This window comes from Ailuropoda melanoleuca, chromosome 1 (genome assembly GCF_002007445.2).
Source record: "Ailuropoda melanoleuca isolate Jingjing chromosome 1, ASM200744v2, whole genome shotgun sequence".
NCBI classification, from domain to species: domain Eukaryota; kingdom Metazoa; phylum Chordata; class Mammalia; order Carnivora; family Ursidae; genus Ailuropoda; species Ailuropoda melanoleuca.
This window is the reverse complement of record NC_048218.1, coordinates 167,504,462-167,523,367: the sequence shown is the minus strand read 5'-3', so window position 1 is coordinate 167,523,367 and position 18,906 is coordinate 167,504,462. Positions and strand designations below refer to the sequence as shown.

The 18,906-nt window shown below is 36.7% G+C and overlaps 1 protein-coding gene across 1 annotated transcript in view; it reads right to left on the bottom strand.

Moving 5' to 3' along the window:
• GARS1 (glycyl-tRNA synthetase 1) overlaps positions 1-18,906 on the bottom strand; it is a 44,620-nt gene that overhangs the window by 23,213 nt on the left and 2,501 nt on the right. Inside the window, exons 2-7 of the mRNA XM_002919256.4 lie at positions 9,374-9,475; positions 8,542-8,644; positions 7,356-7,497; positions 5,872-5,960; positions 4,989-5,065; positions 1,556-1,701 (exon numbers count right to left, since the gene is read on the bottom strand). Coding sequence (XP_002919302.1) covers positions 1,556-1,701; positions 4,989-5,065; positions 5,872-5,960; positions 7,356-7,497; positions 8,542-8,644; positions 9,374-9,475 — 659 coding nt within the window. The remainder of the gene's footprint in view (positions 1-1,555; positions 1,702-4,988; positions 5,066-5,871; positions 5,961-7,355; positions 7,498-8,541; positions 8,645-9,373; positions 9,476-18,906) is intronic.

The following is an 18,906-nucleotide window of genomic DNA, read 5'->3' as shown; positions in this document are numbered from 1 at the left end:
TTTACAGAAAATATTATTTGCAAACACATCAACTAAGAAAGTTTCCCAACACTTTACTTCAAAATAAACACTTTATGAAAAGAACTTTAAAACAAAGAAAAAAATAAAACATAATTGTACCCTCTTCTCACTCTCATACACCAACTCGTCATTCTGGTGGTCCTTTCCAGATTTCATCCAAAAGAAGTATAACTACAGTTGACACGCATTTTTTTAAAATGCTGTTAAGACTTTTAAATTTCATTTTTTAATTGATTTTTAAGTAGACTCTACGCTCAACGCGGGGCTTGAACTCATGACCCCAACATCAAGAGTCACATGCTCCACCAACTAAGCCAGCCAGGCACTCCTATGTGCGTGATTTATAAGTAAAATGTGTAAAATTATGTATCCTTTATTTCCCCATTTTCTAAATAATCATAAAAATTTCTCATATTTAACAGCTGCAGAGTATTCTACTAAAACGATCTACTTTACTATAATTTACTTAACCATCTCAAGTTTTTGGATAAGTAAGTTATTTCTACTTTTAATTTATATACTCTTGATAAATATAGCTTCCTTTCCTTTTGAATTATTTCCTCAGATAAATTCCCAGGAGTGGGCTGACAGGTCAGAGGGTCTGGCCCATTTAATGACTCTCTGTGTGTACTGCCAAAATGAAAGGCTTACCTTTGGCCTCTTTCCATAAAATATCCTAAGTTGACACAGTGTGTGACTAAAATAATTCCAGTCATACATTATGTCACAATTAATTTTTATTATTCTTTAGTTCTACTCCAGGAAACATGATCTATCTAGCTTCATCTAACCAAAGCCTACCCTCGATGACCCTCCAATGAGACCATAAGAAAAACATCAGAAGTTATGAAGTGGAATACTTTGGCTAAGTTTGTTAACACCGAGAGGGAATCTGTAAATATAAATTCTAGTTCTGGATCATACTATAAACTGTTCAGCTTTCTTTACTGTGAAAACCACATCTTTTAAATAACAAGCTAAACTTATGTTGTTCAGTATGGTAGGCCACTAGTCAAATGCCTAAATTTAAATTAACTAAAATTAAATACATTTTCAAGTTCAGTTCCTCAGAAGCACTAACACCATTTCAAGTGCTCAGTAGCCACATGTGGCTAGTGGCTACCATATTGGATAGCATAGATTATAGAGTATTTATACCACTGCAGAGAGTTCTAGTGGACAGTGTTGATCTAAACTAAATGGTTTCTAAGTCTCCTTTAGCAATAAGTTCAATGACTTTCAAAATCATTCTTCAACTATCTCTCCTGCCCTATCACCACAAGATATGATGATCACAGACTTCTGTTTATTTTGTAGCAAAAAAAATGATCACATATACTAAAAAAATATATATTCGGAAAGAATTAGAAGGAATAAATTTAAGAATATGTCTGTTATTATTTCTCCTTAAAATATTTATCTGTACTTTCTACATATCATTTTTCAAAAATTTTCCTTCATGGCTGATTTGATGTTTACTTTTTATTACAACAATTTTAGTAACTTCATTACAAAAAGAATTAGTGATACATACCCAGGCATGTTTCCTCCAGGCCCAATGAAGGTCTTGAACATTAAGTTAAAAGGTACTGGAGGGGAGAGATCATTTCCAGTAATGGGGGATTTTACATTATAGTTCACAAAAAGATCCCCAAGTTCCTGCTGTCCATAGTTATCAAGCTAAAGGACAGGTAAAGAAAATAATTAACATAAAAGACTGAGGAAAAAAACAGGGCATAAAAGTATTGTATATTTAAAACCCATCCATCATTAAAAGTCACTCAAAATAAGAACAACAAAGTTAATCTAACCTTCAAAAAACCCAAATTAAAATCATAACCAGTTCGCTTTCTGTTTATCAATTTATCATTCAGCATTCCAGAAAAATGGAGTATCTTTCTGGGACTGACCTAAAACTCACACATTCACCATTTCACAAGGAAAGATAAAGAAAAATACCTCTGGTTCAATTATAATAGTTGCTGATTGGCAAGAATCTGAAATCATATTAAATAAGTTTTTTTTTTTTTTTTAAGATTTTATTTACTTGTCAGAGAGCAAGCACACAAGCAGGGGGAGTGGCAGGAAGAGACAGAGGGAGAAGCAGGCTCCCCGCTAAGCCCAATATGGGACTCGATCCCAGGACCCTGGGGTCATGACCTGAGCTGAAGGCAGACGCTTAACCAACTGAGCCACCCAGATGTCCCATAAATAAGTTTTCGAGGTTGCATTTTACCACTCTGCATATTTAAGAGTCAGGTACACTTCCCTGTCTATTAATTAAATGTGCATATAACTTTTCCTTCCCACTAGATATTAAGCTCTTGAAGGTAGAAACTGTTTCTTATTCATGTCTGCTTGTTCCAGTGTACTGCACATTTTATAACTGATAACCAATGTGAAACTCTCTAAAATGATGTATGACCTCCAATTCAAATAGACTATGACAAACCATCTAATACTGAAGAACATTCAAAACTTAAAAAAACAAAAAAAACTCCTAACAGAAGCAAAATAATTAGATAAATCAACTCATGGCCATAAGAACTGAGGCTCTGGAGTCAGAAAAACCTGGGTAAACTGCCCAGTTCAGCCACTTACAGATTGTATGACTCAAGAGTAAGTTCTTACCTAACCTCTCTGAGCCTCAATTTGCTCATCTGTGAAATAGGGAAGCAGCATCTACTTCACTATGAAGGGCTACTACGAAGATTAACTATGGAAAGTACTTAGCACAGGGCTTGGCACACAGCATACAGGACACCACTTACTAAGCGTCTTGCCAAAACATCTGATTGGGCCTCTAGGTCGGACTACCAAATTACAAGTAATATAGAAACAGAAGAACATGTGCAATAGCACCAAAATAACGCCATCAGCCAAATCCAGATGATAGAAAACACTAAGAAGCAAATGTCTCAACTTTAAAAAATAATTTTTTAATGAAAATACAAGGAAAATTAGAGATAAAGAACCTAAAGATCAAAAGAGATTTAAGAAATATATCAACCACTCACAAAGTATGGAGTTTATCTGGATCACAATTCAAACAAAAAAACCTGGTTAACATTTAAGACAATGTAATAAAATGATGTTTTAGATGTACTTCAAAATAATTTAGGAAAAGGAGGCAGGAAATGGATTCAACAAAATTTGGTAACATTGTAGGAGGTTTATGGGCCTTTGGCCATGAATCCACTGGGGCCATTTCTGAGTACTAGACCACAGTCCCCAACTTTTCACTGAAGGTTATGCTGACAGCTTGTATGTATATCTGATATGGCAAACCAAAAAACAGACTGCTCTCTGGGGCGCCTGGGTGGTTCAGTTGGTTAAGCGTCCAACTTTTGATTTTGGCTCAGGTCATGATCTCAGGGTCATGAGACTGAACCTTGTTTTGGGCTCCTGCGTTGGGCTCCTGCGTTGGGCTCCACGCTGGGAGTGGAGCCTGCTTAAGATTCTCTTTCTCTCACTCCCTCTGCCCCTCCCCTCACCAGCACACACATGTATTTTCTCTAAAAACCAAAAACAAAAAAACAGACTGCTCTTCTAAGACCATGGATAGGAGACAGAAAGTCAGGGTTCAAACTATAAATGACTTAATGAATCAACTAATTACTTCCTGCTCTGACAATTGACGCGGAAATGAACGAAGCTGTTGAGATAAAAGACACATACTCAGAAAAGCTTAGTAAGTCTAACATTCTAAATGGGAAACCTTAACTTAGGGGTAATTAGAAGTGCTTTTCATTTCTTCTTTCTAATAAAGGTCATGCCTTTGGGAAAGAAAGGAAATTAGAAATGAATGTTTGGCTATAACGGTGTCAAAATCTAAGAACTGATTTACTAAATCATGAGCAACAATACTAAAGCAATGAGCTTCAAGCAAAGGATAAAATATACCTCACAAGGACTAAAATAAATTGGCAGATGAGTCAACAGCCAAATTAAGATTTTCTTTCAATTTAAATGAGGAAGGAGAAAATTTCTCAGCTACTGTTAGAAACCTAGATACCATAGGGAAAAATCAGCATATTTTTAGAAAACAAGGCACCAGTGGAAAAGTATCCAGTAAATTCTCATGAGAAAATGCAGAGGTAGGGATTCCTATATTCAGCCTCACACATATATATACCAATATAAAGGAAATATGTATAAATATAGCACTGGTTTCTGCATGTGTATGTACTTTTTTGCCCAAGGAAGTAAATAAAATTTAAGAGGTGAGCCTTGGTGGACCTCATGATCAAACATGGTGTTGGAGAAATGTATTTTGCTTAAATGGGTACAGAAGGTGACAGATCAGCAACATACATACATGAATGTGTGCATCTTCCTGGGGGAAAGAGGTACAGTTTTCGTAATATTTTTAAAGTGATTTGTGACCCAAAAAAGGGATAAGAACTACTTCTGATATAGAAGGTATTCCTGTACTTGGTAAAAGTCAGAACAGATTATCTCTATGGTCTCTTTTAAGTTTTCCCTCAACTTTGCCTACTTAAATAGAAATTGTAAAACTTTTCATCTATAGGAAAAGCAGGGGCCTGCTCATCGGGCTCTAAAGAATAATTGCATGTAGTCAGGGACAGCACAACCAGAAGCAGACCAAGTGGCTGATGAGACAATGTTCATAAGGGTATCTGTCCCCAAATCTCCACATCAAGACTGAACACTATTCATCATTAGTCACTCCTCTGGTTTTTGTTACTAAATCCAGAAAATTGGTTTCCAAAGATATAGAACAAATTTCATGCCTATTTACACTGAATTGCTAGTTTGGGCTAAAATAAAGTGTTAGCCACAAAAGGCAGAGAGAGAAAATAAAAATTCAAAGATAGACAAGGTAAACTCCACTTCCTTACAATTGTGGCCTAGGTCAGCACAATGTGGAATTCAACAGGCACCAAACACTGTAAGAAAGACAGCACCTACCTGTGTTGCTGTGATAGCATCTCTAAAGTACTCACCTGAGCCAAGACACTTTCCATCTCTGATTTCTTCTCAGCAGAACACTTCTTATCAGACATCAATTTCTGTAAATGAGCTACAGGAACAGTGTTGGTATATGTCAATTTCAATCAATGGCTAAAAGGACAATGCACTTTGAGTTTCAGTGTTGGAGAGGTAAAAAATGAATCCAAGGATAATGTTCTCACTTTATATAAATACCGTGGTTGATTTTACAGGGAGAATCATGATACCGTCCTGATTCTTTTGCTGACTTAGAATTCCTAATTATCATATATAACTTCTTTTTGTTAAATAAGGGACTCAAGTTGTACAGGCATACCTCGGAGATATTATGGGTTCAGTTCTAAACCACCACAATATAGCAAATATTGCACTAAAGCAAGTCAAATGAATGTTTTGATTTCCCAGTGCATATAAAAGTTGTTTGCCCCATATTACACTGTTAAATATGCAATAGCATTATATCTAAAAAAAATAAATGTATACCTTAATTAAAACATATTTTATTGCTAAAAATGCTAATCATCACCTGAGCTCTCAGCGAGTCCTTATTACTGATTACTATAACAAATATAATAATGACATAGTTTGAAATATTACAAGAATTACCAAAATGTGAGAGAGAGCAAGTGAGCAAAAGCTGTTGGAAAAACAGCACTGATAGACCTGCTTGACCCCGGGCTGCCAGCATCTGCACAGCACAGGTAGTGTGCAATAAAATGAGGTCTGCCTGTATGGTTGAGATCTGTGCACTTTACTCTTTGTATATTATGCCCCAAACGAACTTTAACAGAAAAAATATGAGAAAAGCTTAATCTAAACCCTTTGTTTTGATCAATTTTACTTGGAAGAATATTTATCCGAGATGAAAAACCATACCTTTTAATAGATGGTCAGCACGAAAACACTCTCCATTTTTTACATCTTTCACCATGAAGTCAGCAAATTTGTCTACGTGGCCAGAGGTCCTACGTTAACAAATGCCAAGCCAATTTGTCATTTTCATACAAATTAATACATAAACTTTCTGTTCTAAGATAATCCCCCTTCTATATGAAGTATATACCTGTGTATCGGAACATGGAAGCTCCCATATATATAATGATGTACCCACAGTAGATAATAACATAAGCCAGAGAAAGTTCTTCCTCAAATCTATCTCCACCCTTTCTTCTGAGCTCTTCCTTCCCACAGGAAAGAGACATCAACTAGATTATACTCTTTTACAAGCTGTCATAAAGTATGTGCTACCTTGCAGAATCAATTAATCCATGCCTATCCCATTATTAATGATTTACGCAAAGACCAAAACCAGGGGGAATTTGACTAGGGAAGAATTCACGATAACTCAGTATAGATCCTGAATCTTCAGAAAAGAGTTTTCTGCCACCGAAAACTGTATGGACACTGGTATTCTCTCTTACATAGTTCCTATTAACGGAGCAACCAGCTAAAGAATAGGTTGTCTTGATCTTTGAGATCCATCATCAGGAATTCATCTTATTTTTATTGGCTGAAATCACTGAGAGAGCCCAAAGGATGCAAACAGTGAAAATTAGCTCTTTACCAGGCAACACTAAATGAAGTGATGAGATAGAAAATATAAGGATTTTTCTTTCTATATTCTAGCAATCCTGCCCTGCTTTCAACAATGTTAGTAAGAATAAAATAAATTTCAGCAGTTGATTTTAAATGTAGACACACCTTTGCCCAGAACTTCTAAAAACTCAGAGTAAGGAAATATCATATATACACAAAATCCATCTATCAGGATGCTTGGTGGACTCAAAAATCAGGAAAAACTTATTTTTTTTTAAAGATTTATTTATTTGAAAGACAGTGCACATGCACAAGAGGGGGGTGGGGAGGGAGAGAGCCAGCGAGCGAGCGAATCCTCATGCGGATTCCCTGCTGAGCACAGAACCTGATGTGGGGCTTGATCCCAGGACCCTGAGATCCAAGAGTAGGCTGCTTAACAGACTTAGCCACCCAGGTGCCCCAGGAACAATTTAAATGCCTATGATATGGCACTAGCTAAATAAATTATAGTATATCCACACGAAAATACTATGCTGTCATTAGAAATGCTTTAGAAGAATATTTAATGACATAAATAAATGTTCACCTGTATTACATGAATAACATGCTGCTAACATTGATGTATGCACAAGGACTTACAGAGAAAGAAGAGAGGATAAACACAATAATTTTGACATGGCTGCCTATGGACATTAGGTGTATATTTTCTTTGTTTTTCTTTATTTTCCACATTTTTACAGTGACTATGAGTAGTTTTTGTCATCAGGAGAAGTTACTTAAATATGCATATTAACGAATTTCAGCCCCCAAAGTAGAATTCTTACTTTAAAACTGGCTCAGGGGTAAGCATGGTACAATCAATCTCCAGGATCTGTTCCTCTTGGATGAAGTGCTGCCTCCAGGTCTGAATAATATTGTTCTTCAAAGCACATCCAACTGGCCCAAAATCATACAGACCACTAACACCTATAAAATATAAACAAGGAAAATCCGTACTTTACCCTGTCACTCTGAGCAAATTAAAGCGAGGAGATGTAAGAAACCGTAAGACTTCACATATTCTCAAAAGAGTTATTAAAGTCAACAATTCAAACCCCTCAATAGTGAAGGGATTACTGGAAGTAATCCTGTATTTGCAGCTAGCTGACAGAAGTAAAATTAAAGAGCTCTGACTCCATTTACTACTTCTATATTAAGAATTCCAAGTAGGATTAGCAAAAAACTAAAAGCAAAAGATGTTCCTCCATATATAAGAAACAATGAAAAACATTACAGTTTTCTGCCATAGATCTAACTTGTTGCATCAGCTGATAACAATGATGAATTGTAGCACCCAATTCTCTAATTTATTCCTGGATATATAAGCCAGGATCATCTTAGGTAGATGAGCCACTATATTTAAACCTCAAGTTAAACATTTAGAGATCTGCTTAGCCAAACTAGAATCAAGTTTCAGTAGCAAAGTACTAAAACTCTAATACTGTTGCAATGATCTCCACTGACTATGAAAAATACCACTGTACATTTAATCAGTGAATTATATTTACCTACATACCTTCAGAAAGCATTCAGAAAGATGCAGAGATTTACCTACATACCTATGAAGAATGTTTTCTCCTGGCAGTTGCCATAAAGAATAACCTAGAGACCCTGGCTTCTCACTGCCCTTGTGTGAAGGTGTATGATACAGTTGGTCAGTGTTACAATGGCCCTCAACTGCTCCAAAGAAGAGTCTATCTGATAGGTACGTGGATATATTAAGTGCTTCATACCTGGGCCCCTAATAATTCCCTACATCCTAATGGAAAAAAGCAGTCTTCGAGAATAAGTAGGGTGGAAAGGAATAAACAGATTTTACACCAAATGGCCAGTTTTAAACAAACAAAAGCAAAATATTCTCTGTTTTATGTGACCTGATACAATTACTTATCAATTGAAAAGCCATCTTTCTGGTTTAAGAACAACAGTAAAGCCACCAACAACATAATTGCTCCATCATTAATCCCCTACCTCCATAAATAGCAAAAGCTTGATCGTAGAAAAATCTCCTCTTGAGGGTATCTTCCATTTTTGCTCTGTCTACAATGTCATCTTTGGGTTGTAATGCTAGCTCCTGTAAGGGATTTTCAAACAGAAAACATGTTATTTGGGGTGAGAGGAAATATGAATTTATATGTGTGAATTTGGTTTATTCCTCAGCAAAATTCAATATAAAATTTATCAGACAAGATTTTGATGCATTTAAAAAACAGAAACCTTAGGTTTTTTTCCCCCTTTCAGTTGCAGAAAAGATACCTTTAACTTAATTATTTAGGAAGACTAAGCTTACTTAGATGCAGATACTGATAAGCAATATCTGAATTTTTAGTGGATCACCGTAGTGAGACAATGACTTAGAACTCCAATGGGAGATTTACTGATTGAAAAATCTGGGAGCAGGTATCAGATGGATACACCTTTTCCTTAAAAGAAAAAGAGTTTAACACAAGACCATTATTTCCAGGGATAGAAGAATTCATGAAGAAGAGCAAGCACATTTTAAGAAAAAAAAAAAAACAAAAAAACAAAAAAAGCAAGCACATGCCTTCCAGGGAAATTCACGGAGTGTATTAAATCTAGGATTTAGGGGAGGGGTGGGTCAGAAGTACTCAGGGAGGCCTCATAGACAAGGTGACATTTTGAGATGTGGTGTGAAAGCAAAAGTCGGCCAGGTAGAGGATAGGAAGGTATGCTGGATAAATAGAGATAAGGCAAATGATACCCCTTCAAACTTTTCTAGGTCTTTCCCACCCAAAGAGATCAAATAAAGATGACATTCCTCTTTTAGGATCCCAAGACTCACCTTTGCTTCCAGAACCCTCTTCCGGGCTTTGAGCTCAGCTACAGCTTTGTCTACATCTACTTGGGGTGCTTTATCTTCTTTCAGTTTTCGTACAAGATCTCCCTAGCCAACAAAGAGAGTTGATATTCAGGATTGGTTTCGGAAGTCAAGAAAAGTCAGGAATGTGTTTTTAAGCGTGCCTTTTAAAAAGTGTCTGTGTAAGAACGAGGCCACTCAAACATTTATTATGTGCGATTTCATTATAAATAACTGAAAGTCTTTGCCCTCAGCATTTATAGTCCAGCGAAATGCACAAGTATACAAATATCTATGTTCTAAGGGTAATTAGTACTACTGTACTTTTTTTCCTTTTGGGAGAGGAGACAGGTGGAAAAGGAGGAGAGGAAAGCATTGATAAAAACTGTGAAGAACAAGGTTAGTACTGAGAACACAGAGAACCAATAAATAAACCACCCTCCCCTTGAATCTCTCTCTCTGACTTACAAAAACGACCCTCCTGGTTTTCCACCTACTTTGACCATTTCTTCTTAGTCACAATTAACTCATATTCCTCTGCCCTTTTCTTAATTGTTAGAATTTTTCCTTGATAATTTCTCTAGAAATACTTTGTTCACTTCCAACAACCTACTACCTGTACACTGATTCCCACACTTATGGTAATGTGGTGGAATAAGTAATCCGAAAAAGCAAACAAACAAAACATTACCTATATGGTCTAGGAAATTTCAAGCTGAGAAATTAAAGTTGTCAAATTCATAGAGCCTTTGGGTTCCCAACAAAAGTAACTGCTCTCTAGAGAAGTAGGCCTATTAGGATTCTCACAGGTCAAGTTCACCTAAATAATAAGCATTCAACTCAAGCCACCATAGGTGAGACTCAGTGGACATGACAAATAACAGAAGGAGAGCCTCCAAAGTATTAGAACAATCAAATATACTTTGTAAATACTTAAGACGTTAAAAAGGGAAAGGAAAGGAAAGGAAAGGAAAGGAAAGGAAAGGAAAGGAAAGGAAAAAGGAAAAAGGAAAAGGAAAAGGAAAAGGAAAAGGAAAAGGAAAGGAGTCAAAAGCATGAGTAAAGAACTAGAGACTATCAAAAACAATCAGGAAACTTGACAAATGACCACACAGGTTCGGGTCCAAGAAGACAACAGAAGAGTGGGGGAGGGCCAAAATGGGTGACAGGGAGCAGGAGATAAAGACTTCTCATTATGGAATGAGGAAGTCACAGTAATAAAAGATACAGCATAGGGTACTGTATGGTGCTGTAACAGCACTGTATGGTGACGAATGGGAGCTACAATTGTGGTGAGCATAGCATAACATATAAACTTGTCATATCACTATGCTGTACACTTATATAACATTGTGTGTTACTATGCTTCAATATGAATAAATAAATACATAAATACATAAATAAGGGGGTAAAGAACCACACAGATGATCTAGAAATGAATCACTCAAATTAAAAATTCACTGGACAGGTTAAACAGCAGATCAAAGTTGAAGAGAGAATTAGTGACTTGGAGTACAGACCTGAAAAAATTATCCATGCATAATCCATGCAGAGAGACGAAGATGTAAAAATATAAACAGGGTAATGAGACACAGAAAAAAGAGAGCCTGACATTCATCCAACCGGAATTCCCAAAGAAAATAAAATGTTCTATTTGAAAAGATAATGACTATGAATTTTTCCATAATTGCTCAAAGACATGAATTCTCAGATTTAGGAAGCACCATGAAATCCAAACAACATACAAAACAAAAACCTACACCTAAACAAGTCTGTAAAATATAGTACTTACGAGAGATTAGAGATTGGGTTTTAATTCCTGATCAGCTAATTGTGAAACCTTGAACAAGCTGACACCTCTTTGAGCTTGCTTCCTCAACTGTATGATCAGGATAAGACCTCACCAAATTGTTATAAAGAGTAAATGAAACCATTTAAGTAGAATATTTTCAATAGCACCTAACAAACAGTAGACATACAAAAAAATTAGTTATATTATAAAACACCCCAACTTGGTTGTGGCTGAGTTATTTTTCAAACACTTCAAACCTAACTTGTTTATAACTGAATTATTTTTCTCTGCCCTAAACTTGCTTCTTCTCCTATGTATTGCTTTCCATACATTAACAACAAAAAAAACCCCTACTATTTCCCAAACAAGGAATATCAAGTTATCCTTCTTTACTGCCAATATCTGGTCAATTTCATATTGCAATCTTCTCTCTCCCTTTCACACCCCATAGACTAGATTGCTAAAACAGATTACCAATTTGGTTCTCATCCAAAAGTGTCTACACTTAAGATAAGCTCACCCCAAACTATCTTAATGCATGTCATTTCACTCTGACCTTTGTAAATCTTTTCACAAGCACAATGCATTCCCAATTTGGTGACTGTTCCTACCCCCATGCTTTCAATAATGTTTACCCTCGGGGTGCCTGGGTGGCTCAGTCAGTCAAGCATCTGACTTTCCATTTCGGCTCAGGTCATGATCTCAGGCTCATGAGATAGAGCCCCATGCCAGGCTGCCCGCAGAGCGTGGATCCTGCTTAAGATTCTCTCTTTCCCTCTGCCTCCACCCTTCCCCAACTGCACATGCGCGGGCACTCAGTTTCTCTCTCTCTAAAAAAATTTAATAATAATGATGATGGTGATGGTGATGATGATGATGATGTTTATCCTCTTATCCAAAAGCACTTCCCTTCACTTAACGAAATTTACTTCCTGAATGTCCCAACCTTACAATTGCTTCCCTCAATGCTGTTTCAACTAAAGGCTGAGTTTTCTCCCATACTCCTTGATCCTCAGAGGCTGGAAATGGAATAAATGTCCTCCTTATTCCCCTACGCACTTTCAAACTGATTCTTCTTTGCTCCTTCTAAAACCCAAGCTCCTTTGAAGGGCCGGTCATTACCCTTTCCCCTTGCTGACATTTTCTTAAGCTCCCGTTTACTTTCCCTCATTCAGTAACAGTTGTCCTTTCTGCGATTCACTCTACTTCAGAATGTCCTGGTCAGGGGGTGACAAAGATGTTCATAATTATCTAACCTAGAACCTAACTCTGCTTACATGTAATTATAAGTATTCTCCCAGTTTTAACATACACTGAGTTTTCCAGGAATGAACCCAGGAAAATGTAATTTAAAGGAAGACTATATACTATTTTGTTCACAATTTTACAGAGTGTTATTATTTGAAACAAACAAAAAATAACATGTGACCAATAGCAATGTTGTCTGGTATCTGAGCAACCAGTCGGATATACCTTTATCCCTTTATCAATGTGGATCCATTGCAACTCCACTCACTGTAAATCTATGTATAGGTAGAAGTATCTGCTTACTCCCATGTAACTTCCAGTGGATTCATACCCAAGTATTTACATATTAAAATGCACATTATTTTATTATAAATTATTTCTGGGGCGCCTGGGTAGCACAGCGGTTAAGCGTCTGCCTTCGGCTCAGGGCGTGATCCCGGCGTTATGGGATCGAGCCCCACATCAGGCTCCTCCGCTATGAGCCTGCTTTTTCCTCTCCCATTCCCCCTGCTTGTGTTCCCTCTCTCGCTGGCTGTCTCTGTCTCTGTCAAATAAATAAACAAAATCTTTTAAAAAAAATAAAAAAATAAATTACTTTATTTCTTTGTTTTACATTTAAAACATTATGTGTATACATATTTTTCTTTCATTAGATTTTGTAGATATTTTGTATGAATTTCATTACTGGATAGTAATGGGGAATTCCAAAATATCTGGTGTATAAGGGGACACTGGGTCTGAAAGTTCAGAGCCACTGAATTAGTTATTCCTCTTATTCTTTATCATATGTAAGTAAGTCTGGTCTGTTATTACACTAGTAGTTTCTATTCTATTATCCTGACCTCTCTAGCTAAAGCAACATCCTCAGTCATCTTCTAACTTTATTTTGGCTTCTTCATTACACTTACAATAACTGAAGTCACACAATCAATGCAGTGGCTTATTATTTACATGCATTTTATTTGTCCCTGTCAGGATAAAATAGGCTCTTTAAAGATGGGAATTCTGACATGTCAATTCTGGCACTCAAATACTTATTGACTGATATCACAACCTAAACCTAGCAAAGTACAAAGCACTTAGCAGTCAGTAAATGTCTACTGACTTACTCTTTACTCAGTGCTGCTTTTCCTTTCCTCTACCTATCAGAACACCTACCTCATAAATGTTCACTAACAGTGCTTTTTCATGAGGATAAGAACTCCGTGAGAGCCTTTGTTTTGAAAAGAGGTTGGCAAGTGGTAGCTCTTTTTGAAGGTCTGAAAGAAGCAAGCAAGTAGTTCTTTTGAATATCTAACCACTCTGTGTCAAGGGTTAGCATTCCCACATACTTCATCTACCTTTTCTTCTGAAGCTTTTCAGAGAACACTAGCAAGCAAGGCCACAAGTAGGGGCAGGAAGAATTTAAAATAAATTCCCCTGAAACACTTTTTTTGTTGTTGTCTTTTAAGATTCAGGCACAGAACACATACATCAAGGAAAATGCAGCTATTAAAAAGAAGCAGTGTGGGGCACCTGGGTGGCTCAGTTGATTAAGCAACTGCCTTTGGCTTGGGTCATGGTCCTGGGGTCCTGGGATCAAGCCCCTTGTCGGGCTCCTTGCTTAGCAGGGAGCCTGCTAGTCTTCCTCTCCTTCTGCCTGCCTCTCCCCCTATTTGTGCTAACAAATAAATAAATAAAATCTTTAAAAATAAATAAACAGAAACAGTGTGAGAGTAAGGATGCCTATGCTGAGTTAATCATCTGTAAAATGCAGTGAAGAAAGGAAATAATCATGTTTATTCTGAATAATAGAATAATTAAACCATGATTTATAATGATCCAATCCTGAAAACAAAAGAACTGGAGATGATCTAAACATGGAATGAAGGTACTTAAACAGTCCTAATATCTAATTATTTTCTTCCTTCTTTGTTCACTGCTCAACTATATTTTGGGTTGTGCTTACATGCATGTGTATGTGCGCTGAATAAAAGTGATGTGAAGTATCTCTAAATTATCCTTAAGAAGCTTAGTTCCTGGATAAATTCCTACCATAAAGACATATATTAGAACTAAGTGCCTGTGATGATAAAGCAGAGTAGCTGTTAGATGAGAAATCATTCCAAGGGATCGTATTCCTGGATCCTTCATATACATCATGGTGCATATTCAGGTGGCCAAGAAAAACCAACAAGAAAACATTTGCTCACCTAGCTTTACATATATGTAGGTAGAAGAATTCTGTTAAGATTGAGTTCATCTCAGATTCCCAAATGTTTTATAATTATTGAAAAAAACTTCAGAAACTTTTCATCTGCCCTTTTTGTGGATTAAGCAAGAGCTTTAATGGGTACTCTTAGTCCAGAAAATCAAAGCAGAGAAAAATCCAGGGCTCTTCACCCTAAGTCTTCTTACTACTACCAAGATGTGAGTTTCATCTCTGTCTTCCCAATCACAGCAAAAAAAAAAAAGAAAAAAATGTGAAATACTGAAACACAATATTTATTATTCACAGATCTATTCCTACCATCAGCGTTTCAGATGGTAAATCATTACAAAAGACCTCCCAAGAAACTACTAAAAAGGCTTTTCTAGCACCCCATCTCACCAAATTCAGAAGACATCAATCCTCTCCTAAAGGTGCAAAATGTTTTCAAACTGGCAATCACAAGAAAATGTGAGCTCTGTGCTAGCAATGGTTTGGTAAAACTAGCACCCCCAGTAAGCCACAATCATCTCAGAACAATATCTAGCATTTTAGCAAGAGCTCACTATATGCACTGTGGGCAGTATTCTCAATACTTCACATGAACTATCTCATTTTAATGTTTATAACTCTATTCCCATATTACAGATGAAGAAGCTTGCTACAAAAAGGTTAAATCATTTGTGGAACATCACCAGCTAGCAGATAGTGGAGTCAGATCCAAACTCTGGAAATACAACTTCAGAGCCTACACTTCTTTTTTTTTAAAGATTTATTTATTAGAGAGAGAAAGAGAGAGCTGGGGGGAGGGGAGAGGGAGAGAGAGAGAGGGAGGGAGAGAATCTCAAGTGGACTCCTCACTGAGCCTGGAGCCTGACACAGGGCTCAATCCCAGGACCCTGAGATCATGACCTGAACCAAAATTAAGAGTCCGACGCTTAACTAAGCCACCCAGGCGCCCTAGAGCCTACACTTTTATTACTAGACGCATTAACACAAAAATATGCAAGGGTATGAAGAAAGCCCATTTAGCAATTCTGCAAAACCTCTCCTATCTTGACAATTATTAAATTCTACTACAGGTTTTAAAAAAAAAGTTCTTCTTGGTTATTTTTCTCTATATTAATTACTTTGTTAGAGCATCAAGCTACATCCACCAAAATCATTTCAGTGACCTCTTAATTCCAAGCAATGATACTGAAAATACATAACCAAATCTCTACACCAGTTCCTCCCTAAACCTCCAGATCAAGTGAAAGTCATTTCAACAGATCCTGTTTGCACTGAAACCTTGAGATACACGTTTCTTCAGCTACAGAATCTCACCTCATGTTTAGACAAAGCTGGGGGTGGGGGGAAGCATTCTTGACAGGAGAGTGTGATCAACACGATTAAATGCTTTAGATAGGTAAAATGATGATTACTGAAAAGTACCCTTTAGGGTACCAGGAAAGGGCAGCAGTAGAGGCCAAGGACAGAGAGCAGTGGATAAAGGGATGAATGAGAAATAAGAATGCGGAGACAATGAGAGGGCAGGAGAAAACACTGAGCTGTAAAGGGAAAAACAGGCTGGGGAAATGGGAGATACTGGGGGCTACGTTCCAGACAAGAGCCCAAATCCATCTTCATATAAATCAGATACTTCCATTCCCCTAAAACATCAGTTCTACAACTTCTTGGATCTTAGAACCTCTTTATACTGTTAAAAATTACTGAGGATCCCAAAAAGTTTTTGTTATTGTGGTTTATTTCTACCAATTTTTACTATATTAGAAATTAAAATTCAAATTTAAAAATATTAATTCATTTAAATAACAGTAAAAGCTCAATATGTGCCAATGTACATAAAATTTCTGTGAAAATAACTGTACTTTCCAAAACAAAACAAAACGTAGTGAGAACAGGTTTTATAATTTTGCAAATACTTTAATTTCTAGCTTAACAGAAGATAGCTAGATCTGCACATCTGCCTCTTTTGCAATAAAGCATTTTAATGGTGAAGTATACAAAGAATATCTTAAGTTAGAAAAGGGAGAATTTTAAAAGCTTTTTCAAATAATTGTGGATATTCTTCTTTTAGACTACACCCAAATTCTGACAAGTGGTAGTTTCTTAAAGGTTATTTCATAAAGGTTACTAGCAGTGTGTAATTGGAAACTATACCAATGAACTTTTTATACCATTACATTAAATCCATTACTGTATCTTAGACTCTGAATAAATCTTTTACCAATATTTGATTCTATAACATCATGCATTGTCATTTGGAAAATATTAGTTAACTGAGTTATGCAGATCCTCTAGAAACTGACCCACTTATTACACCATATCAAAAAAAAAGCAAATTTGTTAATATCACTACCCATCCCATCAGAAAAGTCCGTAAGTGCTGTGAAGCTGCCAAGTTCATGCAGCAGATAAGGTTTCCAAAACTCTAAAATCAACCGAAAACCTGGTTTTATTATTGGCTACAAATACTATCAGTTGTTTTCTTGAAATGACAGGCACACTTCACTCATTTTTCAGAAAATGAATGCCCAGTATCCAAAAGTGAATTTTACAAATAATGTTCAATGAAAATAAGCAGACAGTTCAGCTTGCAACTCAAACAATCGTACAAGTGTTTTTCCCGAGACAATCATCATATTTCCATATGCTTTATGTGTATTTCCCATTTTGTCACACTGAACACTAAAAAGCTGTAAGAACAAAGGTCTGGATTTAATAAAATTAGTAATTAATAACTAATAATTTTTGCTGCTCCATCAAAGACACTCTAAAGAAAAACTTTTTTTTTTTTTTTTTTTTACCTTTTAGGATATGACAATATAACTTGTTGTCTTATTTTGTTTAGTTCAAGGGCAGACAGTTCTATCCATCACTACTTTTATATCGTCCATGCAAATAACACAGTAAAAAAAGGAAATAACCTCAATTTTACTATGAAAATGGCTTTGCCTTTGAGGACCTCCAAGGGTTTGAACACCAGAGAACCACTGCCCTACAGTAACTGTACCCAAACAAGACACCCCACGACAGAGGTTTTTCCAACACATGGTAAAAGGGAAAAAAAGGCAATGTATTAGGTCTTTTTTTCAAACCTATACCTATTAAATATAAAAAAGCTGAACAAAAGTTAACTTTTTTTTCAAATTAAAAATAAAATAATAAAAGCTAAACATGAAAGACTGCTCTTAAAAAAAAATTGGGTTACCCGGCTGACTCAGCTGGTAGAGCATGAAACTCTTGATCTCAGGGATGTACGTTCAAGCCCCACCTAGGGTGAAGAGATTACTTAAAAATAAAACCTTGGGGCACCTGGTGGCTCACTCTATTAAGTATCTGCCTTCAGCTCAGATCATGATCCCAGGTCCTGGGAATCTTGCTCAGCAGGGAGCCTACTTCTTCTCTGCTTGCAGCTCCCCCTGCTTGTGCTCTGTCAAATGGGTGAATAAAATCTTTAAAATACATAAATTAAATAAATAAATAAAATCTTTAAAAAAGACTGCTCTTTCTTTTGAATTATAACCTGCTTTTTTTGTATTAAAAAGTCCTTTTATAAAATAAAAGGGGAAAGTAGATGGTAGTCTGAGGGTTATACTAGTTTTTTATTACTCTTATTTGGCAAAATGACGGCTGGCCACATTGTGCTAATTCCCAACTTCTTAAAAAAATAACATTTTATTTTATTTTTTTAGATTTATTTATTTATTTATTTAACAGAGACAGAGACAGCCAGTGAGAGAGGGAACACAAGCAGGAGGAGTGGGAGAGGAAGAAGCAGGCTCATAGCGGAGAAGCCTGATGTGGGGCTCGATCCCATAACGCCGGGATCACGCCCTGAGCCCAAGGCAGACGCTTAACCGCTGTGCCACCCAGGCGCTCCTATTTTATTATTTTTTAAAAGATTTATTTTATTTTAGAGCGAGAGTGAGAGCACAAGCAGGGGAGGGGCAGAGGCACAGGAAGAGAATCTCAAGCAGACTCCCCAGTGAGCATGGAGCCTGACACAGGGCTTGATCCCATGAATGACCCGAGCAGAAACCAAATCAGATGCTTAACAGACTGAGCCACCCAGATGCCCCAATCCCCCCTTTAAAAAAAAAACCTCAATTGCCCTGGGGTGCAAGTGACGGTTCTGAGTTCGAGCCCTAAGTTGGGAGAGATTACTTAAAATAAATAAATAAATGCCTCAAGTGCCCCAGGATGCCCTTGATCAAACAACGAATGTGTTTTCTAGATGCTCTGAAGCCCTCCTGCAAATTCCATAACTAGTTCTCCAGGAAATAA